Below are 25,648 nucleotides of genomic sequence, written 5' to 3' on the forward strand. Positions count from 1 at the left end.
GGGCCTGGCCCGAACCCGGCCCAACCCATGAACACCTCTAATTAGACATGTGCTAATATTTTTATTACATAAGATTTTGAAAATAAAAATACTTAATAAATTTAAGGGATAAATCTCAAAAAGTATACATGAACTTTGATTTAATGTGCAATTGTAAACATAAACTTTATTTGCTGCAATTATACACGTGAAACTCTAATTGTAGTTCAAATGTATACTTGAAACTTTAATTTTGATTTAATCATACACATTTAAAGAAATAAATACATCAATTTATTTTTATATTGGATAAATATAATTGCAATATATAAACATAAAATGATGTTATATCAATAATTGTGTTAATAATTTACAAGAATTGGATCAAATCAAAATTTCATGCATAAAATTACATAAAATCAAAATTCATGTATACAATTGCACATTAAATCATGGTTCATGTATAGTTTTGGTATTTATCCCTAAATTTAACAACCATCTTAAGGATATAAATTTTAAAATTCGATAAATACGATAACTAAATCAAAATATAAAAACTAAATTCATAAGTTATAGGGACTAATATCATAATTAAACAAAAAAATTGAATAAATAAAATAATCTGATTGAAGTGGTGGGAAGGGTTGAAATGTAAGCCGAAAGGGCATGATCTCAATGTCTTAACCTCTTTCTTATTTGGAACTATGACATTAAAGATTGCATCATTCCAGGGGACAACTAACTACGAAAAGTGATCCATACGGAACGAAATTCTGCAGAGTTTTAATGGCCCAAAAACTCACCTCCATCAAACCCAAACAATTGGTTCATTTTACCAAACCCATTAACATCCCTTGAGAGTTATCGTCTTTTCATTTGTGCCTTCCATTGCGACAGCGATTGACTTCGATTCAATTTCCATAGCTTGTTTTCATCAACCCTTTGTCGTCTCCGTACAAGACCTTGCTTAGAAGAAAAATGTCAACCTTCCCTGACTCTTTCACTCAACTCGCCGACGACTCCTTAGACTCTTTTGACTCTGTTCCACACCAGGAAGAAGACGGTGCCGGCTACGCCGGATACGACCCTTCTCAGCAATTCGACTCTTTCGCCGACCACTCGGATCATGCCAAGGGCTCCAGTGATGATGTGTTTGCATCAGATTCATACACAAATGGGGTGGGTTTTGGCCAAGATTTTGGCGGATCGGACGGCCCGGTTTTGCCTCCGCCGGCGGAGATGGAGCCTGAGGAAGGTGTTGCTCTCAGGGAATGGAGAAGGTTATGATCCATTAAAAAAATTTCATGTTTTTTTGAATAATTTTGTCTTATATTAAAGTATAGAGTTTGGGGAAGTTAAAGAGTTAGGAATTGAAGTTATGAATATGGCACTTAGGTATTTTGGAAATGTGCAAAAGATCTAGATTTAGTGAATTTTTTATCTTTATGAAGATTTTGAATATGTTTGGTTAAGTCATATTAGGGTGTAAAAGAACTGAATTTTGTGAAAAGTTTTAAATAAGTTTGGTTAAGCCATATTAGGGTTTAAGTAGGGAAATCTAAGAATTTAGTGCTAATTTCTGGGATTAGAAGTAGAGTTGTAGGATTTTACTTCTCTTTGGATTTATTCTTTTAAGAGATTGAATCAAAGAGAAGGAATGAGGTACTAGCATGGGTGCACCATATAAGAAATTCGGATAGAAGAATTGGGTCAAAATATGAAGTTAGATTTCGGCATGAAAATGGAGTTGTAGCGCTAGTAATTTCCCTCCAAGCTGGCATTTTTAAAACTAAAGATAAGCTAATTGGTGGTATCATTGGAAAAAAGCAGTTTCCTGTCAATTGGACACTCAAGCCATTATTGGACGGTATCTGCATCCTAAGAGCACAAATCTAGAGTATACTCTGGCTAGTTTGGAAAAAACGGAGAGCTAAAATATTTTAGGACAGGATTGGTTGTGCGTTTACTTTTTTATCACTTGTGAACTTTGGTCATCTTATAAAAGAAAAAAGATTGAATCAAGAGAATATCTGGATTTTTTTTTTCCCTTTTTTGTATTTCCTTTAATAATTTATACATTTCTTTTGAGTAAATTTTGTAGTGGCTTAGCTTAGTTGGTTGGTGTACCCACCCTAAGCGGTGCACCAAGCCGTTTCGGAGTCCGAATGCCATGTAAGTGTTGGGTACAGATATGTATCCAACATATATATCTTAATTTTTTTTCCATGTGTTATGAGACCCTTGGAGGTTCTACCTCTATACCTCCGGATATACCTCAGGCATGGGTGTCAAGCAAGGATGGCAACAGAGAGCAAGCCTTTCCCTTATCACAGGCTACAGTCTCATTTATACCAAAAAGATAAATAAGTAAATAATGAAAATGTGAAAGCTGTTGCTAATTTTATAGGTTTCAATGGTGCTAAACGTGGGAAATATGACTGTTGTTATTGCATAGGGAGAATGCAATTCGGTTGGAGGAGAAGGAGAAGAGGGAGAAGGAGTTATTGAGCCAAATAATTGAGGAAGCTGATCAATACAAAGTTGAGTTTTATAAGAAAAGGGAGGTGACCTGTGAAAATAACAAGGCCAATAACAGAGACAAAGAGAAGGTATCCTTTTTTTTTTGTTGTTGTTGAAGCTGTATGCTAATATTTTTACATTTTTAGAGAAGTTTGTAACTTGCCCAAAACAAAACAGAACTGAAAAAAGAAGGTATTTTTTTTTCTTGTTCCAACTTCTAATCGTGCATGAACTGTTAGGTGCTAAATGCGGCATGCATTCTTTAGTCGGTATTTAACTGCTGATGTTGATATTATCATGATGTTCATTGTCTATGATTGAACATTGAGCTGGTAATATGCTCTGGGATGGAAACATTTTCTTATCTCTTCAGTGACTGAAAACTCAATACTCCTACTGGACGGAGGATTGGTGTCACTTTACTTATCGCCTTATAAAGTAGGAACCGGTAAGTCATTTGTAGATGTAAAGTGATTGAAACTACGACATTCTTGGCCCATTATGTCACATCTTTAATCTGGAAATTCATTTTACTGAATTAACTTGGTTTGTTGGGTTATAGAATAACATTCTCATAAAATTTGCTTATGTTTCGTTTACTAACATCTTAGATACAGAGCAATGTGCCAATGCCATATATAATGCACTATAACTTGTATTCTGTGTCAGATATTTGTAGCCAATCATGAGAAATTCCATGCCGAAGCTGATAAGCATTACTGGAAAGCAATCGCGGAGCTCATTCCTAATGAAGTGCCAACCATAGAGAAAAGGGGAAAAAAGGAGAAGGAGAAGAAGCCTTCCATTGTTGTTGTCCAAGGTCCTAAGCCCGGGAAACCTACTGACCGTTCGAGGATGAGACAGATACTCGTGAAACTAAAGCACAACACACCTTCTCACCTGAAGCACTCTCCGCCGCCACCACCTGCAGCTGCTGCTGCAAAAGATCAAGATGCAAAAACTGGTAATACTTCTTCTGTCCCAGCTGCTCTTCCAGTCACAAGCACCCCTGAAGCTGTAGTAGCTGCTTAGATAGTTTTTATTTTAACTTATCAGCTTCTGTAATAAAAAAGAAAAAAAGAAAAAAAAGAAGTATCTATAAGACTATATCTTGTGGGTAGACTGATGTTTAGCTGGTTGTCATCCTTAGCAGTAGTAGGGTACATAGTTGGTTTCATGAGGTTATAAATTAAGAGTTTGTCTATGCACGAAACTTTGTCATTTAGATGGAATGTAGTAATAATGTACGCCGCTATTTTACTCAAATTCGGATATATCTGATGCGAGTATATGTTTGGAATGAACGTGCTTAATTGTTTTCTTAGTTTTTCTTTTTTAGTGTATATGGAAGATCATATTCTCTTTTTATATCTATATATATATATGAAAATTTGTCAGATTCAACAATAAACTGTCTCTGCCTGAAATAAGGTCCCAATTTTGAATCATAGAATTTGTTTGTTGTGCCAGATTTTTTCGGGCCTGACAATTTCAGAGAGAATAAAAATAAAAATACAACACAAAATGAACATGTTAAAAATACGTCAACAATTATATAAACATTTTTCTTTTGGTAAAGAAGAATATTTAGTAATTAGAAATACAATTGACTAAAAATCATATTATTCTAAAAAATAGCATTATTCTTATTTTGGTGATTTTAAATTTTCTTTTGTTAATTTAGTTAATTCTAATTAAGATTATTGTTCGAATTGATTATTATATAAAAAATTTATTAATCTATTAATGTATTGTTGATGTGACACATTAACTCATTAAGTGATTGACAAATAACAATTCTTTTACATTTTCCTAAAGCCAAGGACCTCTATATAATTAGTCCAAAATATTTTTTTAGTTTATTTGTAAATTAAGAACCACCAATCCTCAGTGATAATCAATTCCAGACATCCAATTCAGTTTGGTCCTCGAAGATAACAGCTCTTGCTCCAGGGAGAAACTGTTGCCGCGCACGAAAAGTGTGGACGTGCGCATAGCAAACGTGGTACTCGAAAGAGCAAACCGCTTGTCAATGGCACTTCGTTGCAAAAACCCCCAAAGAATGAGTTTTATGTGAAAGATGGTAATTTTAATTGAATGTTGGACTTTCATGGCAGTTGGGAAGAGATATTAAACTTCTTATAAATGGAAGTTTTCGACATGTTTTCTGTTCTTTGCAGGTCATCTTTTTCCAGCATTGACAAAAGCAATCGTAACAGTGAAAAGGGAAGAGAAGAAGGTTAAGCTAATTGTTGAACCTAAGTGCGTATTGTCATATGATAATTGGTAGACTGCAACTCTAATCTTGATTGACTTTTATTCCTAGAAACCAATATTGCAAGTTTTACGGTGTGGAGCTCGAAGCAGATGCTTTTGGAGATAAAAGGGAAGGATGCTAATGATGGGTTCCCAAGTATCCCACCAAAAGTGGGATAGCTGATGCACCAGAAATGATCCCACATAAATGAGTACAACGTTTGCTACGTGCACGTCCATACTTTCCGGGGGAGACAACCGGTTCCAGCAACAGTTTCTCTCTGGAGCAAGAGTCTGGGATTGATGATGATCATGAGGACGTTCTTAATTTACAAACAAACAAATAAACAAACAAACAAACAAAAAACAAATGTTTTGGATTAATTATATAAAGGTACCAAATTTTAGTAAAAAAAAAAAAGAATCACATATCAATCACTTAATGGGCTAACGTGCCACATCAACAATCTCTCAGTGGATTAATGGAAGTTTTACGCTGTGATTAATTTGAACAATTATCTTAATTAGAGTGACTAAATTTACTAAAAAAATTAGAATGGTCGAAATAGGAACAACACTGTTTTAAAGTGACCTGTAATTTACCCAAAATAAAAACATAATTAATTAATACACGTAATATAAGGTTTTGAAACTAGGCACATATTGGTCTAAATCTAAGGGTATCCACCATGCATCGTCAAAGAATTCGTTTGTTTACATAGGAAGGAATCCACCAAACATTTCTGTTGTAGATTTCAGCTGAAGACATCTTAAAGTTCAAAGACCTCCAAACCCATTGGAATCTTATCCACTCCGATTTTATAAAGACGGATTTTTGAAAAGAAAATCAAGTTTTGAGTGAGATAAATTAGGCTTGTTATTAGAATTTTCGAAGTTGGGTAGACAAGTTCAAATAAAATCCTTTGATCCCTCTATATTTACTAAAATCAAAGTCGGAGTATAAAATAAGATTGGGGGCAGGGAAAAGTTGAAATATATTAACATAAAAGTGGGGTGGGGATAAAAACTGCAAAAACAAAAGATGGGTGGTTAGATGTGGTCCAGCTGTTAGAGTATAGCAGACTCAGAAATATTCTCTTACATGATAGTTTTGTGTGGAAGTCACTTTCCAGACCAAGTTGGGATGCTTCTTTCTGAATTCTGAAGAGTCTTGCAATTCAATAATACAGCTGAAAAAGCCTTTGCAATATCTTGCAAATTGGGGAATCTGAAAGAGCCTCCTCACATGCTACAAGTTATCAATCAGATTTCAACCTTTTGTTGACACAACAACAGCTTCTCAAACAACTTTCTCATTAAGGATTTGGTTATGTGATTGTGAATCTATTACTTGAATCAAAATCAAAATCCAAGTTACTGTTGTGATACATTAATGGAGGACAGTGTTCTAAATTAGGTCCTTCTGAATTCCACTCCACTTTCGAAGTAATATGTACACACACACCCTTAAGATTGTATCAAAACTTTGTTTTTTTTTTCTTTTTTCTTTTATCTTTTAACGTGCAAACATAAATGCATTTGGTATAATGGTGAGATACTTCATTAATTACAAATATATACATCAAATAAAAACTTGAGGTTTTTTACAAAAATATTATAAAAAAAATAAAAAATAACTAAAATGTTATAACTTTTTTTTTATTTACCAAAAAATATATATTTTTATTTACCAAAATATATAAAAAAACAAAAAAAAAACCTGACACCAGCCTGATCAGGCCAATTAAATTGGCGGCACCAAAGGTGCAAATTAAATTGGTGGCACCAATGGTGCCAAAGTCATTGGCAGCACCATGGAGCCAAAGGAAAAAAAGTGTGTAATTACTTTCTAAGTCCTTATTTATTATTTTCTTTTTATTCTCCTTTAACTCTTTTTTTATTTAATAACTCTATTTTAATTTAATAAACTATTCTCATTTAATAACTCTATTTTAATTTAAAAAAATATTAAGTTTAAAAAAATATTAAGTACTTAATATTTTTTTAAATTAAAATAGAGTTATTAAATGAGAGAATTCTAATTAAGTGACCATCTGCAGTTTCAAGGACCTGACATGCAAATTTATCATTTTAAATTTTGAAAGAGAATTGCTACTGCTTGCGCACTAAAATTGAAATGTGTTTAATTACCTTCTAAGCCCTCCTTATTTATTATTTTCTTTTTAATTGAGTTGAAAGAGAATAAAAAGAAAATAATAAATAAAGATGACTTAAAAAACAATTACACACTTTTTTTCCTTTGGCACCATGGTGCGCCAATGACTTTAGCACCATTGGTGCCACTAATTTACTTGGCACCTTTGGTGCCGCCAATTTAATTGGCCTGATCAAGCTGGTGTCAAGTTTTTTTTTGTTTTTTTGATATATTTTAGTAAATAAAAAAAAAGTTATAACATTTTAATTATTTTTTATTTTTTTATAATATTTTTGTAAAAACCCAAAAACCTGTCCTCTCGAGAAACCAATTTTTAACCTATTCAAATTTTTTTTAGTTATTATATACTCACCTGATTGGACAGATTACTTTGCCGGTTCGACCTGTCATATTCCATGACTTTGGGAAAGAAAATTCCAAATCCAGACTATTGATAGAAAAGACATAAAAATTGAGCAGATTTTATGTCAAAAACAAATTCATTCCAATTGGGAAAAAAGAATCAAGGTTGATACGCTGAACTCTAGTTTTCAATTGACAAAGCTTTTTCACCATTTCAAAGCAGCTAGTTTCACAACAACTCACCGTGTAGAATTTGGGGAAGAAACATGTTTTACCATCCACCTGGTTTTACCTAATAATACAAAAGATGGTGAATTACACAGCAGTAAACAAATCTAATTAGCTTTACATGGATATTAGAATAATGATCTCGATACGTCCTTCGTCCTCCAAATGTTAAATCTTGTAGAATTTTAAACAATATGTATGGGTATTTCTCATGGTTGTACACACTGACCATCACCTGGCATGGACACGGCTAGGGGATCGACCAACTCTCTCGCTGCCGATATCATCTTCTACTTCGCTCCCATCAAAACAATGGCCATTATTATTCACACTAAGCTCTGAACTACCATTACTGCTTGTAGCAAGAGGGGAATCCAAGACACTAATTGTTCTGCTTCGTGTATGACCCGATCTCACACTGTACATAGATGATGCTGGAATATTTGTCATCAACGGCCGTAAATTTCCAGGAATGCTTCGCCTTATATCCTGCTCAAGACAATATTCAAATCAGAGAGAATTAACTTATTCCCCCCCCCCCCAACCTTCAAATTCCTAGTGTATTGACCCATGAAAACCCAAAACTTCTGACAAGCGTGAACATACGAGGATACCCATGGCATCCTCCTATAAACATGACTTTTTGGGATACCTTGACAATAACATATTTAGATTGTTTTACTCTCATTTATTTGATCCTATTTTGATAAGTATAAAAGATAATGCCACAAAATTTTAGGAGATAGTTACCATATGCCTTATAGCCATATCCAGTGATTTCTTTGAAAGTGTTCTTCCAAAGCCTGTACTGTCTGGTGAAGCAGACTTCCCAGAGGAGTTACGCTGAGGAGAATTTTTATCATCTTGCTTGGGTGGTGCCAATTTCCGCATGTTTATCACTCTCTCAACCATTTTTGTTCCAATAACAACAGGACTCACATTGTCACTAGCTTTGGAATAGCCACGACTTACTGCAGGAACAGAGCCACCACTTAAATGCAGCATAGCACCATTAGGGAGACGTCCTCTTGAAGGAGAGCATGACTGTCGTCTCGGTCTACCAATGGCACCTGGTTCAACAGAAGAAGATCGAGCACTTGGCGCTCCAGGCCTACCTCTGGTGGCCGAAAGTGGTCTATCAGGTAGTGTTGTTCTTAAATTTGGTGGAGCATCAAGTGAGAAACCAGGCATCTCAGAAGGCTTCCATGGTCTAGATGCTACAGTCGGTGAGGCACCACGTGATGGTACAGAACTTCTGGATGCTGCAGTAGTTGGCTTTGTAACTGAAGAAGATGATTTAATTGGAGGGGCAGATATATTAGTACTTGATGGAGTTGATGGTCGACGAGTTGGTGTAGCTGCTCTTGATGCAGGTTTGGATGAAGGTATAGAAGGTCTTGCAGTTGGTGTAGAAGCCCTAGCTGTGGACCTTGTTGGTGTGGAGGATCTTGCAGAAACTGTGGGCTTAGTTGCAGGAGATGGAGCCTTGGCTGCAGAAATCATGGGCTTAGTTGACGAAGTTAAAGGTTTTGTTGCAGGCTTGGATGCAGAAATAGAGGGTTTAGTCGACTGTAACGTGGCCCGAGATGTTGGTGTTGATGATCTCGTAGGTTTAGATCCAGTCAATGTAGGTCGTCCAGTGGGTGTTGCAGGTCTTGAACCTGGACCCCCTGATGATGATGGCCTCTGAATCCCTGTAGAATTCAATCCAGGTGATAGAGCCGGTTGATTCAGTGCTAAGTTGCCTCTAGCAGCAGACTCAGGCTGGGGATTTGCTAGCTATAAACTCAATGAACAAAAATCAATACCCAAATAAGTTCATGAACCCAATCATCAGAACACCTAAAGGTCAGAAAAACATAACAAAACTATGAAAATAGCCTTTTATGGATTTAATACAAAAATCTTTCTGGAAACTTGGGTCATCCATAATATCTTAACAGGTACACAGATTTTAAAACTTCAAAATACTTTTTGAATTTGGGCAATAATGATAGTTACTCCAACTAAGATGCAAAAAAGTAGTAATTCATGTAATGGCGAGTCAGTAATAAGCAAAGCAAAATATATTCAGTTCCAAGATATCAGGCAGTCATCTTTGTTGGTTCAAAGTTTAAAAGAAGGTTTTTAACGTAGATACAAAAGTGAGCCTTTACAGCTTTGCTGATTTTTTACCATAGACTAATCTAAAATCATGGCAGGAAATAATCAAATTTCACGGTGGAATGGTTACAACAGAGCTAAGATTTTATCAAAACAATGTCAAAAAGGAGATCAGATTCATTTAATAAATGTGTGACGGGATGCCTTTCTACTTCCAGAAACAGCAATATCATGTAATTGAAAAATCCAAATTTCTCAAAAGGCATGCAATCCATATCATAGCATTAAGAAAATTTTTCATACTCTAGATTTCAGGGCAGTTGGACGAGCCTTAGGAGTACCAATCTGACTCATTACAGTCTTCTGTGACTCCATCTCCAAGGAAGGAAAAAGAGGAGTACCAGGAGGTGTTAAAAGCCTGACATGGAAGAGATTTCCTGTTAATTCTGTCATATTAAAAGAAAATAATTTAACTTAGTTACATTCACGTAGGAAAAAGAAAGGATTAGTGCAAAGCTGAAGCAAGCGAAAGACCTTAACACATCTTTCAGCCCCAATTAGAGAAGAAGTTCCGAATTCAGTCCTTGTCTTGGGACCCTTTCTCTATTTATATCAAAGCATTGGAACCTAATTACAAGCATAATCTACAAATTTGTCATCTAAACATTTTCTCTTGAGTTTGAACATTCGGCTTGTTTGAAAATCTGGAACTTAAATATTTTAAGGCAACTAACCTAGATTTGCCCACAAAGTGGCAGCTAAATCTACAAAATTTCAAAGTTCTAACTTCTTTTAGAGAAGGCAACATATAAAAGGAACTTAATAGGATTCGCAAAACATGACATCTTAATCTGATCAGACTGGACCAGAAAAGAACATAGAACCATGAGAAACAAATGGAATCAAGTTTCTAAAAATGAAAAATAATTCAACTCAACTAAAAAGTAGGAAACTGAAGTTTGAATCCCCAAAACAAAGACTGCAATCGATTCATCAAAAGAAACCATAACAAATCATCACTAATATTATATTTCAAAATGGCCAACTGAAGTTTAGAAAAAATAAATGCTCTAGTTGCCACTAGCGACCCCAGGGCACATTTTAAAAGTGCCCATCACAACCATCAAATTATTAACTTAATCAATTAAACATGCCACCAATAATTATAACCCTTCTTACTTGTTTTTTTCCTTTTTCTTCCTATTGCCTTAAAAATACATTGGACAAGATTAAGTAAATTATACGAAAACCTACCAATAACTGATAACAAAACTAAGCTAAGCATGAATATGATTTATAAAATCAAGGCTCTGTTTGGTTGTTGCCAATGCTTCTGCCTTTTGGTAATTTATTCTTTATACTTCTTATTTCCTAAAAGCTAAAATAAATCAATATCAATATTAAAATTAAAGATAAAGAAATATCTAAACTGAAAGCTAATTCCAATATAATTGCTCCGCATCTAAAAAATAGTAAAGATTTTACAATTTTAATCCTTCAGAATTTTTATTCACTTCTAGATCGAAAGGCGCCTTTTTGCAGTTTGGTTTCAGCCAAACAATACCTTAAATTAAATTAAATTAAATTAAAAGAATAAACAAACAAGTTACCAGTCATAATCATTTTTATCACCATCAGAATTAAGAAAATCATCGGCAGCGGCAGCCGCTTTTCTCGGCGGAGTCGCTGTTGATGCTGAAAGATTAAATATCGATGAAGTTCCAGGTTTAGATCCTACAGTTTCAAGAAATTACCAAAAATTAAAATTAAAAAGAAAAAGAGCCCTAGAAAAGTTGAAGAAATTTTAGAAACTTCACCTAATGGAGCGTCGAAGTCCTCATAGGAGTGATTAAGAAGAAGATCACTCTGTTCTTTCTCACGTTTTCGCATCTCGAGAAACAATGCAAGCTCTTCTTCTTTCTCTTTCATCATCGAAGCTCTTAATTGTTGCCGTTGTTTCAACACCGCCGCTTGCATTGCCGTTTCTTGCTGAGCCCTAAAGCTCCGATTCATCTTTCACCTCCTCAGATTTTACTCCTCGCGGATCAAAATAAGCCTTATCTTGTGCTTCTTCTTTCTCAGCTCTAAACGCAGCGCGTCCAAAAAGTGTTAGGTGAAGCTTGGGAGCTGGAAATGGCGAAACGACAATGGCGGAGAGTGGTGAGGAGTGTAAATAAGAGGAAGGAGGGAAGGGTGAAATAGGAAGAGCAAAAGAAATCTTAAATGACGGAACAACTGTAATCTTCAGCTCTCCTCCTTCTCTTTCTCTCACTTAAAGCCTACGTTTTTTGAGATTTTTGCTTTTAGGTGGATGGAATAATCACAATAATGCCCTCTGTTTTTAATTATATTTTCCTTTAATTTATTTTTTGTATTTATGTCCGTATTGTTTTATTCACCATCTTCGTTCTTATCTTATGCCCATGTTGATAGATTTCCTTGGGCCTCAGGCGATCCATTTTACCTACCAATACAGGATTAACGTAATTTTGATTCGGATTTTGTTGCCATTTTTTATTTTTAAGTTAAAAAGTCACAATCGAAAAAACAAAAAAAATGAAATGAAAGCTACTTGATTCTTTCAGTTTGCTAGCCCTTAAGACTTGTTTAAATAGTTGAGTGAAATAATGAGGAAGCGATTCATCTATTCTGGTTCACGTGCCATTGGAGCCACTTGTAGCTTAGTTTTGAAGTTGTTTTGATTTGGTTGGAAACCATTCTCACCGTCGATTTTTGGAGGTTGAATCTATACACTAAATCTTGCGATTCCAATTTTGGGAATAAAAAGAATACATATATATTTTCAAAATTAAACCATAGCTCGTTTCAACTTTAGCTGAATGTTAAAGCAACATCACTAGCAATGTTTGTGTTGTTTATGTTTGGTCTATCGGTCTAGTTAATTGTTTTCTGTTGGTTTATTAATTGAGCCTTTAATCAATGTTTAATTTAATCAGTTGTTCTTGTTTTCTAGCATAATGGTTTGTCATGGGATATCTCTAGTTTTAAGGATAGTAGCTTGTCATGGGATACGTCTCTAGTTTTAAGGTTAATGGTTTGTCATAGGATGTAAGCCTATATAAGGCATTTAGTTGGTTTCAGAAATTATCGATCAGTTTAGTTCAACTTCCTTTATTTTTATTGTTTTCTTATGTTATTTGTTGCGTGTTCTACATCCTGGTATCCAAGCTAGGTTTCTGTATCGTTTGATGTGTTTCCTCTTGGTAAAATGAGTGACCTTCATGTCATAGGTGGAGTTAAGAAACTCAATAATCAAAACTACAAATCTTGGTCAACATGTATGACGTTATACTTGCAAGGCCAAAACCTGTAGGAGGTGGTGAATGGAAGCGAAATCACGTAACTAGTGGCAGAGCCTACAAGTGATATGATGCGGAAGTGGAAGATTAAAGTGGGCAAATCAATGTGCGTTTTGAAGATGACAATTGAAAAAGACATGCTAAAGCACATCCGGGATGCCAAAACTCCTAAAGAAACGTGGGATACATTGGCAAGTTTGTTCCCCAATAGAAATGGCACGAAGCTTCAACTTCTTGAGAGCTAATTTTTGTTGATGGCGTAACATAACATGACAATCTTGCAGTATTTTCACAAGGTAAAGTCGTTATGCCAAGATGGTTCGCGACGAAATGTGTAAGTGTACACAATCGTTTTCAAGTAATAAGTAAGTATTAGATTTATTGTCTCCACAAGGACTGCATTTAAATCAATAATTGTAAAATTACTATTCATAAATTGGTTAAGGAAAACACAATAATTTTGAGTGATAGGTGTCAAATTAAGTTAATTAACTAAATGCAAGTTAACCTAAATGCAAATGAAATGAAATGCAAGGTGATGGTTTAGTAGTAAACATGAATAGGCTAGAATAATTACAACGTTTGACTTAATTCATTTTTCATCATGCTTAACAATGTTCCGAAAAAATTGGCAACTCGATCGTTTATTAACTTGGAATCTAATATAAGTTCTTTCAAAATCTTATACTTAAAAAAAACATGTATATTTTTATGTTTACATTTAACTAAGGATTCCTTAGAACTTATGTGAAGTAACAGGGACGGATCAGGTTTGAAATAATTTAATAACCTAAAGTTATGCAAGGTAATAGAGCTCTTTCGAGTTATTACGAACTTTTAATTTAATCAGATTAGGATCTAAATTAAGCAAGCACCTTCCAATTATCGTGTCCATTAATTGCCATCTGGTCAGGATTGATCAACTAATTCAAATGCATTCAAACATGTTCTAATGCATGAAATACATAAATGATTTTAATTGGAAGCATGAGCAACTGAGGCATATAACATCATAAACATGAATCAAATGAACTTCATCAAATTAATGCAATCATTCTAGCTAAAACAAAATTAAGCCATCGTTGTCAATGGAAAACCATCAAAACAATTTGTGAACATGTTGAATAACTAAAAAAAAAATTAGAGAACGGGAAAGAAGAAACTCTTGATGATTTCGGTGGTTCTTCGAAGACCAATTGTGGTGGCTTACTCCAGTTCTCGTGATTGCTCATTTGTAAAATGCTCATCAAAGTGGCCGACCAATTGTGGTTTTCCTCAAGGGAAAATGTTAGCTAAAGGAAATGGGGAAATGGGAAGGCTTATGCGTGGAAAGGAGAAGAGAAATGTGATGAATAAAAAATGAGTGATGATTGAGAAGTGAAATGAACGTAGTATTTATAGTAGAGGAATAGCATGGGAGGTAGCTAAAAATAGCTTGGAAATCCCTTGAATTGCTTCCTTGCTTGGCCGACCATTAATTGTGGAGAGTGGGTTGATTTTATCTTGATTTTCTTGCTTGATTCTTGCTTGATTTGTGGCATAGGTTGGACGGCAGTCAAAGTGGAAGTTAAGGGCTGATTTGTGATTTCTTTGCACATGTAGGGACCTTCAAATTAATTCCCCCAAAGCTGATGTGTGTTGCTCTCATGCCTTTGCCAAATTTGGGTTATTCTCCCCCTTATTGGACGGTTTTGACAACCCAATTAAGAGCAAACTTCATTTTTTTCAGCAACCATCTTCCAAGTTGGGTTTAATTGAATTTATAAATCCAATTGGTGAGCTTTCCATCCACATGAAATAGCAATTAACTTGTGTTCATGTGTGATATTATTGACTCCTACATGAATTAATTTAGTGGTCCAACTACAATAAATTGAGTAAAAATTAACATGTAGCACAAAATAGCAAAATTATGTAAAATTAATACTAAATTGCATAAGATTACAAACTTCACTCAAATTATGTCTAATGTCTTAATATGAATTAAAATGACTCAATTGGCTACCCACATGCTCAGAATTTGCATAAATTATAAGTAAAAAAGTTCTAATAAAACCTATATAATTTAAACGTATCACGAGAGATTGGTGATTTGAATTTATAAGCTCCGATCAAGGACACCGGGGTGAAGAGGATAATCATCCATGGTTTGAGACCAAAATTTAGAGGCTTTATTGCTGCAATACAAAGATGGCAAACCCATTCATCACTTGTTGAGTTTAAGAATTTGCTTACTAGTCAAGAAGCGTTAGCGAAAAATATGGGTGAAGTTCCATTGAAAGGGAAAGAACAAGCGTTTAATGCCAACAAGAGTAGGTGGATAAAAAAGGAGCAATGACAAGGTGAATAGTTTTTGGGATGAAGGGAGTTCTCGTGTAGAGGGAGTTGCAAAGCCCTATGACAGTGGCAGAAAGTTTAGAGGGAGCTACTAAAATTGCAGCAAAAAGGATCACAAGATGCATGCTTGCTGGTCGAAGAAAAAGCCCATAGAAAGTAATGTTGTTATTGCCAATAGTGAAGAAGAATGGGTTGTTGAGGCACTGTTTGTTGGGGAAGAGGAAATGACTCTTACAATCGAATTGATTATGAGAACGACTGGATTGTTGATTAAGGCTGCTCAAATCACATAAGAAGAAGTTACAGATTTTTTCAAAATACAAAAGAAGTTGTGTGATAGTGACTGCAAACAACTCGAAGTTATCGATAACTTATATTGGTAATATTGTAGTCCCTCATCAGCATAGTGCTACTGAGGTGTCGTTACAAAACGTTTACCATGTTTCGGGATGAAGAAAAACATTCTTCCAATAGCACAGTTAACATCTTCGAGACATTATGTTTTGTTTGATCCTAAAGATGTAAAGGTTTATCGCAACCTAAAGACTTCTAAGAAGCTAGTGATGCAAGGGCAAATACTACAATAGGTCTACGTAATGTCTAGTGAAGTTGCATACGTGGACAAGACGAGGAAAAATGAGACAATTAATTTATGGCACATGAGGGTGAGTTATGTTAGCTATTCCCGACTAGGCGTGATGATGAAAAAGTCGAGGCTGAAGGGTCTTCCACAACTTAAAGTGAGGACGAATACGGTGCGTGCCAGTATGGGAAAACACACTAACTTCCTTACGAAGTGTCCAAATTTAAAGCAAATGAACTATTAGATTTAATCCACTTTGATGTGTTCGAACCGATTAAGCAAGCTTCCATTGGTTGGATGAAGTATATTATCACATTTATCGATGATTTTTCTAAATTTATGTGGGTTTATTTTATGAAGGAAAAATTGAAAACTCTCACAAAGTTTAAAGATTTTAGGGAGGTGGTTGAAGTAGAGTTTGGTAAAGGGATTCGTTGTTCACGCACCGACAACAAAGGAGAGTATTCTTCAGGTGAGTTCTCGGATTTTCTTCAAAAGTGTTGAATATGTTACCAATTCACATGTCTGAGGATACCATAGCAGAACTGTGTGGCTGAGAGGAAAAATAGGCACTTGGCGGAGATATGTCATAGTATGCTTCACGCGAAAAATATTTCGAGACAATTTTGGGTGAAAATGATGAAGACAACCACTTTTGTAATCAATAGGCTTCCTCAACAAAGTTTATCTTTTCTTTCTCCTTTTGAGAAATTGTAGAGCATGACACCTGCATTTAGTTATTTTCGAGTGTTTGGATATGTATGCTATGTATTTGTTCTTGATAATTTATGTAGCAAGATGGACAAGAAAGTTGTTAGGTGTATTTTTGTAGGATATGACAGCCAAAGAAAATGGTGGAGATGTTGTGATCCTATAACTGGGAAGTGTTATACGTCTTGGAATTTGGTGTTTGATAAATCTTCTTTATAGTGGCCATCAGAGAATGAGGTATCACCATAATCAAATGCTTGTAGGCATGAGTCGCAGGATTCTCAAATCCATTTGAGTTTGGAAGAAGCCAATGTTGCTAATGATGAAGTCAAAACTCAAACTCCTTGGCAAACTGGCATGCACGGATGTCTAGTTTAAACTGATGTACTTTAGCATCCAACCAAAATTGATGTACATCAACCACTAAATGGAGAAGATGAGTCGAATAAATTAGAAAACCAGGTCTACTTAAGAAATCGAGAAAAGTCAGAAAGTCAAATACCAAGAATGCTAAGGCCAATGTTGTTCTAGTTGAAGAAGATAAGAGAGAACCCGAGACATAATGCTAAGGCCAATGTTGTTCTAGTTGAAGAAGATAAGAGAGAACCCGAGACATTTGAGGAAGCATTTAAAAGTCTGGAGTTGCTTAAAGCTATGGAAGAAGAGATTGTTGCACTAGAAAAAAATGAGACTTAGGAGCCTATGTCAAAGCCAAGAGATGTGAAGCTTATTTCTTGCAAGTGGATATATAAGATAAACTGTCGTTTAGATGGATCAATCGAGAGGCATAAGGATCGTTTGGTGGCTCAAGGATTTTCTCAAAAATATGGACTAAAATATGATAAAACATTTAACCCAGTGGTGAAGCTTATAATAGTGCAAGTTTTACTTACACTTACAGCTAGTAAAGGATGAAACTTGTGCCAAATGGGTGTGAAGAATGTGTTTCTTCACAGAGAGTTAGATCGGGAGATTTACATGAATCAACTGATGGGTTTTGAGAGTCAAGATTATCCGGAGTATGTGTACAAGCTTCAAAAGGTGCTCTATGGATTAAAACAAGTGTCGAGGGCTTGGTATGGCAAGATCGCTAAATTCTTGACTCATAGCGGTTATTCAATGACATATTCATATTCGAGCTTGTTCGTTAAAGTCAATAGAGAAAGGCTAGCTGTGGTTCTGGTGTATGTAGATGATTTAATTGTGACAAGAGATTGGGATGAAAAAAGTCTTCGAACAAAGGGGAATTTATTTGTACGTTTTCATATGAAAAAAAACTTGGAAAGCTCAAGCACTTTCTTGGTCTGGAGGTTGATTGTAATCGATATGGGATTTTCCTTTATCAGCAAAAATATTCTAAAGACTTGTTGAATAAGTTTAGAATGTTAAACTACAAGCCGATTTTGTCACCCATGGAACCAAATATCAAGATGTGTGCTCATGAAGGGAATGATTTGGAAGATGCAACAATGTAACAGCAACTGGTTGGTAGTTTAATCTATTTAACTTTGATAGGACTTGATGTCTCTTATGCAGTTGGGGTGATGAGTTAGTATATGCAAAGTCCAAATAAGCCTCATTTGGAAGCTGTTTAACGAATTTTGAGGTATGTGAAGAATACTCTCAGTTATGGTTTTCTATACAAGAAAGAAGGTGGTTGCAATCTAGTTGGTTTTTGTGATGTTAATTATGCGGATGATCATGATACCCAAACTTAATGACTGGGTATGTGTTTTTGCTTGGGCTAGGGACAGTTTCTTGGTGCTGTAAGAAGAGATTGAGTTGCAACATGTTAAGACAGAATAGCAGATTGCAAACTTATTCACGAAGGGCTTGAGTGGCAACAAGATTGAATGTTTCTGTTACCAACTCGATATGTTAGAATAGAAGTAAGCTGGTGTTGAAGGGGAGTGTTAAACAGTAACACCAACAATGTTTATGTTGTTTATGTTTGATTTGTTGGTCTAATTAATTATTTTATTCTTATTTATTAATTGAGTCTTTAGGCAATGTTTAATTTAATCAGTTGTTAATGTTTTCTAACATAGTGGTTTGTTATGGGATGTATCCCTAGTTTTATGGGTAGCTACTTGTTATGGAATGTTCCCCTAATTTTATGGATAATGGTTTGTCATGATATGTAAACCTATATAAGGCATTCAGTTGGTTTTAGAAATTATCGATCAGTTTAGTTCAGTTTCCTTTTGAATTTATTGTTTTCTTCTGCTATTTACTACGTGTTCTACACTAAAGTCGATAATTTTGTTTAATATTACGTTAAAAATATTTACATTAAATTACTTAATATTTTACTTTTTGAAGAGCCTAAATAACAATTATACCATTTGGTTGGGAGGTCAAGGCCTCTACTTAACTTTTTGGTTACGCCATTGCTTAAAACTTTACTTGGTAGAGTGAAAAAGATTACAAAGATATAAAATTGAAGAAATAGAAAAATAAAAAGATGAAATATATAATTCTTCTTTCCATAGATGTGCTTGGTAGGAGAGATGGAAAAATGAGAAGAAAAAGTAAATTTCTTTTCATCATAGAGAAAATAAAACATTTGAAAAAGTAAAATTATCTCTCATTTTCTTTCTTTTAATTATTCCATATTGAAAGTATTGGTTTTTATGCATTAGGATGGAAAAGGTAATTTTATTTTCGTCCCTCAATCCTTCATTCCCCCCAACCAAGCATACTTTAAAAGTGTTAACTTAAATGATGAAAAATATAAGAATTCAAGCTATAAGCCAAAGAGATAAGCATCAATGTAATTTTTTTTTAATTTATAAAAAAGGTAGAATTTTAATTTTAGAGTGTATATTTAATCTTTTAATTTTAGAATGTCCATTTAATTTTATTTAACATATTTTTAATTTTTTGGGGTGATGTCAATTCTCATTCCCAGCATCAATCCATTGTTTCAATTATACTCAAGGTTTTTAGCATCAGATCAATAGTTGAATTAATTAGGTCATCGATTTGTATAGTTCGATTTAATAAATTATTAATAATTCATTGAAAACAATATTTTAAAAAATCGATCAAATTGGTTCAACTAATTTTTTAGCCTGGCTCAATCAGTCCATAACAATCCATAGGTCAACCAATTTGATACCTCTTTGGACCGGTATCTCAATTGATTCTTGATCTAATCAGTCTGATCACCAATCCAATTCAAACAACTATGACTACACCTTAAATCCAATTGATGTTGCTATTGATTTTTTGGAGCAATAGAAAGACTAAATATATATTATAGCTCATATCAACTTATGGAGAGTTAAGAGATGGAAATAGAAGAATACAAGCTATAAATAGGGATAAATAACAATGTAATTTTAATTTTTTAAATTTATAAGCAGAAAATTATATTATAAACAACAAATATAAATTTAAAAAAATTATATTTAATCTTAGGGTGTCAATTTAAAAAATTGCACAGTTAATTTTAATTAAAGGAACAAATTATCTAATCACTTCCATAATGGCTCACATTGAACATCTAAGTGGAAGTAGCCAAACTTCTTCCAACAAAACTAAACATCAATTGATTGGTGGCTCTCAAAACCCGATTACAATTGACTCTTCGGTTTGCGCAATTGATTGGAAAAATGGATTTGATCCAAGGAGAAATAATTCCTGGGATGGTCCAAAAGGATAATAACGGTTCTAGCAGTAATTTTAATTCTGTTAATTTGCTTATTCATAAGGAGCAGAGGCAGTCTTTAGGCATTAATTCCCATTATAACCCTATGTTCGAAAGAGGGATAGAGCTTATGGTGTATATTGTTAAATTTTTTCTTGATCCTAAGAAACACTTAGTCATTTTTTTAAGGATAAAAAAGGCCCAAAAATACTAAATCTCTGGGAAAAGTTACTTCGGTCGGGATTGATAAAGGACTTCCGTCTCTTAAAGGGTAAGGTACAGAGGGTAAAGGTGGAATTTGTTCGAAATGGTACAGTCATCAGTAAGATTATTCAGGATCGTGGTGGTATGTTTAAAAATTTGGGAAATATAAGGTTCCCTTTATTAGATAGCATGAATTCTAAGGCCAAACTTATCAACTCACAAATTACGAATGAGGATGAAAAGGAGAAAATGAGTCGTGACGAGGATTATCACAGAGAAAGCTATTAAGTTGGCGTTAAGGTTAGTTATCGTTTCTCTTTTATTATTTTTATGAATCTATTAATATTTTCATGGAATTGCTAGGGATGTGAAAATATGAAGTTTCCGTGAATTTTTCATGAGTACAACGGGAATACAAGCCTGATATTGTGGCCCTTTTAGAGACAAGAGTTAGTGGTGATAAAGCTGATTCTATTATTGCTAGTCTTGGATTCCAATGCTCCTATCGAGTGGAGGTAGTTGGTTTTTCTGGTGGCATTTGGGTTAGATAGAATGAGTCGCTCTATGTTGATATAATTTGGAGTCACCCTCAGTTTTTTTTATTCACATTTCTGTGAATTTTCTATTGAGTCTTATTTTTGTGGCTTTGGTTTATGGTAGTTCGAATAGTCACAAACGAAGATGTCTCTGGGATGATTTAAAATTAATGATTCCGAGGAATGGTTGCCCTTGGTTAGCTATAGGGGACTTTAATGTTATTCTCTCAATTAATGAAAAGAGAGGTAGGCGTGATAAGGGAAAAAGATGTTTCTTTTTGGTAACTTTATGGATTTAGCGGATCTTTACAATTTGGGGTTTCGGTGTTCTCCTTTTACACGACATAGAGTTGGAGTTTATGAGCATTTGGATAAAGCAATTGGTAACGTTAAGTTGATGGCCTCTTTTCTAACTTGTTTTGTACCTTATCTTCTAAGGCTCAAATCTGACCACAGCCACTGTTGTTGTCTCTTAGGCCATTGATTCATTGTTCTAAGGGTAGAACTTTTCATTTTTTGGTGGGATGGGTGAAACACCCGAGTTTTGGTGAGTTTGTTTAGGAAAAGTGGAATTTTAATGGTGTTATGCCCTCTACACTTTCAACTTTTACAAGTCAACTTAGAGATTGGAATAAGAAGGTTTATGGACACATTAGGACAAGTAAAAAAATGTTGATTTAGAGACTGACAAATATTCATAAAGGCCTTGATTACGCCCATTCAGATTTTTTAGGCAAAATTAGAGGTTCGGGAGGAGTTGAAAAATGTCTTATATCACGAACAAATGCTTTGTAAAAAGAAGACTCGGTGGCTTTTTTTGGGAGACAAGAATACTAAGTTTTTCATTAACATATACTCTAGAAAAAGAAGCAGAATCAGATCACAACTTTAAAAAAAGGAGGCAGGGGAATGAACTTTTGATGAGAAAGATCTATGTCATGAGGTGACTAGTTTTTTTCCAGAAGTCATATGGTGAAGATCCGAGCCTAATGAGAAGTCTCCCTCAAAATTTGTTTCCACAGCTAAAGGATGACGAGTTCCAATTTTTGAGTAATCTAATTTTTGATGAAGAAATAAAGACTGCCATGTTCGATATGAGTCTTTTAAAAGCTCCCGGTAGTAATGGGTTTTATGCTTTTTTCTTTTAGAGTCAGTAGGATCGTGATGGGATTTCGGTTAGTGATTGGGTTAAAAAGGTATTTACATGAGAGGAAATTGATCCGGATTTAAATAATTCTTTAATTTTACTTATCCCTAAAGTGTAAAATCCTAAAAATTTCTCTCAATTTTACACTATCAGCTTATGTCCAGTTCTTTATAAGTTGGTTATGAAGATCATCACTAATCGTTTCAAAGTGATTTTCCAAAGAATTATTGGACAAGAACAGACTAGGTTTATTGCGGGAAGGAGTACTATAGATAACATCATAATTGCGAAGGAAGTGATTCACTTAATGAAAATCAAACAGAAGAATAGAAATTGGTTGGTTGTTAAAATAGGTCTTGAAAAGGCTTATGATCGAGTACGATGAAATTTTATTGATGCATCCCCTCAAGCCACAGGTATTCCTAACTTTTTTCGTAATGTTACCATGTCTGTTATCACTAACTCTACCATGCAAATCTTATGAAATGGAACTCCAACACAGAAATTTAGACCTGCACGAGGTACCCGGTAGGGGTGTCCACTGTCCCCCTATCTTTTCGTCTTGTGTATGAAATGGTAGAGGCATATTATTCATTCAACTATTAGCTCTGATTGTTGGAATCTGATTCATCTATCCCACTTCTATCCTTCCCTATCACACCTTTTCTTTGTATATGATTTGATCATTTTTGGGCATGTAAAAGAAAGCCAAGCTATGATGCTTAAAAGGGTACTGGATAACTTATGTGATTACTCAGGGAATAAGATCAACGCCCATAAGACCAATATTTATTTTTCTAAAGGAGTCAATTTCAACTTAAGGGAGAACTTGTGTTTTATTCTTGGTTTTCACAGAATACAGAATCTGAAGAGCTATTTGGAAGTTCTTCTTTTTCATGATAGAGTTATAAACAGTACCTTGTGGTTTGTTGTGGAGAAGGTTTGAAGTAAACTATAGAGTTGGGATGCTAAGTCTTTATCTTTAGCTAGTAAGGAAACTCTAGCTCAGTTTTTTTGTTAGTAATCCCAAGTTATTTCATGCAGTCGATGATGATTTCAAAGGGGCTTTGTGAGGAAATTGAGCGAATGGTTAGACAGTATGTTTGAGGGTATTCAAATAGTGGGAAAATGGTGGCTCTGGTCTGTTGGGATAATATTTGCCAACCGAGGGGACATGGTGGTCTTGGATTCTGAAAATTGCAGGATCATAATGTCATTTATAATGATATTAGGATTTAATCTTGTGTCAGATTCTAAGGCTCTTTGGGTTTAGGTTCTTCGAGCCAAGTAAGGGGTTTCTAGGAGGTTACTTGAGACATCTTGTGGTAGATGTTCTTTCTTGTGAAGAGCCCTGGCAAAATCTTGGTCACTTATACGGGAGAACTTGCTTTGGTCAATGGGGGATGGGAGATTTATCAAATGTTGGCACGACCTTTGGGTGCTGAATATAGCTCATCTTGGTAACTGGATCTTGGTAATTCTTGTCTAGAATTGGACTGTTTGTTAAATGATATGGTTACAGATGATGGGGATTAGAACCTTAATCTTTTTCAGCTTTGGCTACCAGAGGAGGTGATCAACAGGATAGTAGGGACTCCTCCACCTTATTCGGCACCAGAGAATGATAGAATTATTTGGGGGGCACCTGGACGAGGTCCTTTTCTATTAAAAGTGCATATAAAAATCTTCGAGGAAGTTCTTAGAATCCGAAGGAGGCGGTATGGCGATTACCTTTGAAATTTCAAGGACCTTAACGAATTCGTTTCTTTCTTTGGCTCGTTTTCAAGTAGTAGTTGTTAACTAATACGGAGAGAGTTAGAACGGGTTTTGGACATAGTACGACCTGTGGAGTTTGTGGGCATAGTTATGAGGATGTGTTACATGCTATTAGAGACTGTCTAGCAACGCGAAGTGTTTGTAACTATTTAATTCCCATTGCAAGAATGGCTCAATGAAAACCTTCAGAATAGTGGGGATAATTATGCGAGCGACGTGGACTGGTAATGCTTCTTTGGGATTATCATTTGGCGTATTTGGAAAAATCGAAACATCTTCATTTTCCAAGGCAATTATTGGAGTAGTAGTGATATAATTAAGACTTCCTATAGTTAGGCAAAATAGTATTTATCGATAGCCAAAAGGCATGAGATAAAGACATGTATTGAGATACCTTGCTTAAATTTGACTGGGAATTGGGTTCGTTTGAACACTGATGGTTTAGTAAATCATAACCTAGACTCGCTGCAGTAGGAGGAATTGTACAAGATCGTAATAGAATGTGGTTATTTGGGTTCAACAGATATTTAGGGAACTGTTTAGTGTTCGATGCAAAATTATGGGGCATCTTGGATGGGTTGACACTTTTAATTGATCAAGGGGTATGACAAAGTGTTAATTCAGTCTGATAGTCTTAAAGCGGTTAAGGTAATTAAAGAAAGATCTTTGGAGGACTCCAACTCTGCACTAGTTAGGAGAATTCATTAGCTACTATTACAATTTGACTATTGGAGTATTTGGCATGTTTCTAGATAAGACAATCAGGACGCAAATAGCTTGGTAAAAATGAATAACGAGAGAAGGCTTGGGCTGCAACTTTTAGAGAATTCCCCATTTGGAGATGGATTTTAAGTTCTCGTAACTAGTTTTTTATTTTTTATTATAAAAAAATAAACTAAACATCTAATTCTTCAAGAAGGTGGTGAAATCAAAGCTATCGAATAAGGACTTCAAAGTATTTTTTTCATGTCAACTCAAGTAGCTAATTAAAGAAGTCACCAAAGACCAAGTTGAAAATGTTTCTCCGCCTTCATATAATGTTCAAAACTATAAACTCAGAGGATCAATCATTGGAAGATGCCAATAAGTCATCAGCCTCCAAAATTCCAACAATTCAATGGCAAAGGAAATCTACATCAACATGTGCTCACTCCGTGGAAACTTGTAAAGACGTCAATAATGATGGGGATCTCATGGTGAAACAATTTATCTGATCATTGAAAGAAAATGCTTTCAATTAATACACTAGTCTTGAGTCTCGAATGATTGGCAGCTATGAAGAATTCGAACAATAATTTCTCAATTGATTCTATAGTACTCCTTGCATTGTCAGCATGATCAAGCTTACAATCTCAAAATGGTGGAAAGGCGACCCAGTCATCGATTACATCCACCATTGAAGGAATTTAAGTCTTAATTACAAATAGAAATTGTTAAAATCCCTTCCCATCAAAATGTGCATATAATGTATGAACTGGAGCTTACGCTATATTTTCAAAGGCATCAAGTCGAAGTCTTATGAAGACTTAGCTACTCGAGCTCATGACATGGAGTTCAATATAATTGCAAACCAAAAACCTCTTGAACAAGCAATTCACAATGGGAGAAAAATTTTAGTTGATAATGAAGATATCGATTAGTCCATGGTAGTAAATGTGAAACGCATTTTTGCTCAAGTCAAAGGCACAAATAGAGTCACACTAAATGAGAGGCAAGAAAATAAGTATCATTTCTTTGATTTTTACGTTCCCAGCATGCATGAAGAAATTTTGAAAGCT

General features: G+C 34.8%; 2 protein-coding genes and 1 long non-coding RNA gene across 7 annotated transcripts; 2 read left to right on the top strand and 1 right to left on the bottom strand.

The window, feature by feature from the left end:
• Window positions 1-625: 625 nt before the first annotated feature.
• LOC107955167 (clathrin light chain 2) lies at window positions 626-3,823 on the top strand. Its single transcript, XM_016890895.2, has 3 exons — window positions 626-1,259; window positions 2,435-2,588; window positions 3,169-3,823. The coding sequence occupies exons 1-3, from the start codon at window positions 958-960 to the stop codon at window positions 3,529-3,531; spliced, it is 819 nt and encodes a 272-aa protein (XP_016746384.1). The 5' UTR covers window positions 626-957; the 3' UTR covers window positions 3,532-3,823.
• Window positions 3,824-7,443: 3,620 nt separating this feature from the next.
• LOC107955169 (translation initiation factor IF-2) lies at window positions 7,444-11,942 on the bottom strand. 5 transcript variants are annotated; one of them, XM_016890896.2, is made up of 5 exons: window positions 11,422-11,942; window positions 11,215-11,338; window positions 9,908-10,022; window positions 8,252-9,280; window positions 7,444-7,990 (listed from the first exon to the last, which is right to left on the bottom strand). In XM_016890896.2, the coding sequence occupies exons 1-5, from the start codon at window positions 11,615-11,617 to the stop codon at window positions 7,733-7,735; spliced, it is 1,722 nt and encodes a 573-aa protein (XP_016746385.2). In that variant the 5' UTR covers window positions 11,618-11,942; the 3' UTR covers window positions 7,444-7,732. The 5 variants fall into 5 exon arrangements, with proteins under 5 accessions (XP_016746385.2, XP_040947941.1, XP_040947942.1 ...); XM_041092007.1 differs by having other exon boundaries at window positions 11,215-11,299; window positions 11,422-11,913; XM_041092008.1 differs by lacking the exon at window positions 11,215-11,338 and having other exon boundaries at window positions 9,908-10,050; window positions 11,422-11,913.
• An 8,398-nt stretch (window positions 11,943-20,340) lies between these two features.
• LOC121216351 (uncharacterized) lies at window positions 20,341-25,413 on the top strand. Its single transcript, XR_005912522.1, has 2 exons — window positions 20,341-20,711; window positions 24,930-25,413. It is a non-coding gene; the product is annotated as an uncharacterized lncRNA (long non-coding RNA).
• Window positions 25,414-25,648: the final 235 nt, after the last annotated feature.

Source organism: Gossypium hirsutum, chromosome D04 (genome assembly GCF_007990345.1).
Source record: "Gossypium hirsutum isolate 1008001.06 chromosome D04, Gossypium_hirsutum_v2.1, whole genome shotgun sequence".
Classification (NCBI taxonomy): domain Eukaryota; kingdom Viridiplantae; phylum Streptophyta; class Magnoliopsida; order Malvales; family Malvaceae; genus Gossypium; species Gossypium hirsutum.

Excerpts from the sequence above, each read along its gene's own strand:
- LOC107955169 (XM_016890896.2), bottom strand. The coding sequence starts at position 11,617 with ATGAATCGGAGCTTTAGGGCTCAGCAAGAAACGGCAATGCAAGCGGCG. Across the intron at positions 11,339-11,421 it reads GGACTTCGACGCTCCATTAG|GATCTAAACCTGGAACTTCA; the intron begins GTGAAGTTTCTA and ends TTGAAACTGTAG. Across the intron at positions 9,281-9,907 it reads CAACTGCCCTGAAATCTAGA|CTAGCAAATCCCCAGCCTGA; the intron begins GTATGAAAAATT and ends TTGAGTTTATAG.
- LOC107955167 (XM_016890895.2), top strand. The coding sequence starts at position 958 with ATGTCAACCTTCCCTGACTCTTTCACTCAACTCGCCGACGACTCCTTA. Across the intron at positions 1,260-2,434 it reads GCTCTCAGGGAATGGAGAAG|GGAGAATGCAATTCGGTTGG; the intron begins GTTATGATCCAT and ends GTTATTGCATAG. Across the intron at positions 2,589-3,168 it reads ATAACAGAGACAAAGAGAAG|ATATTTGTAGCCAATCATGA; the intron begins GTATCCTTTTTT and ends ATTCTGTGTCAG.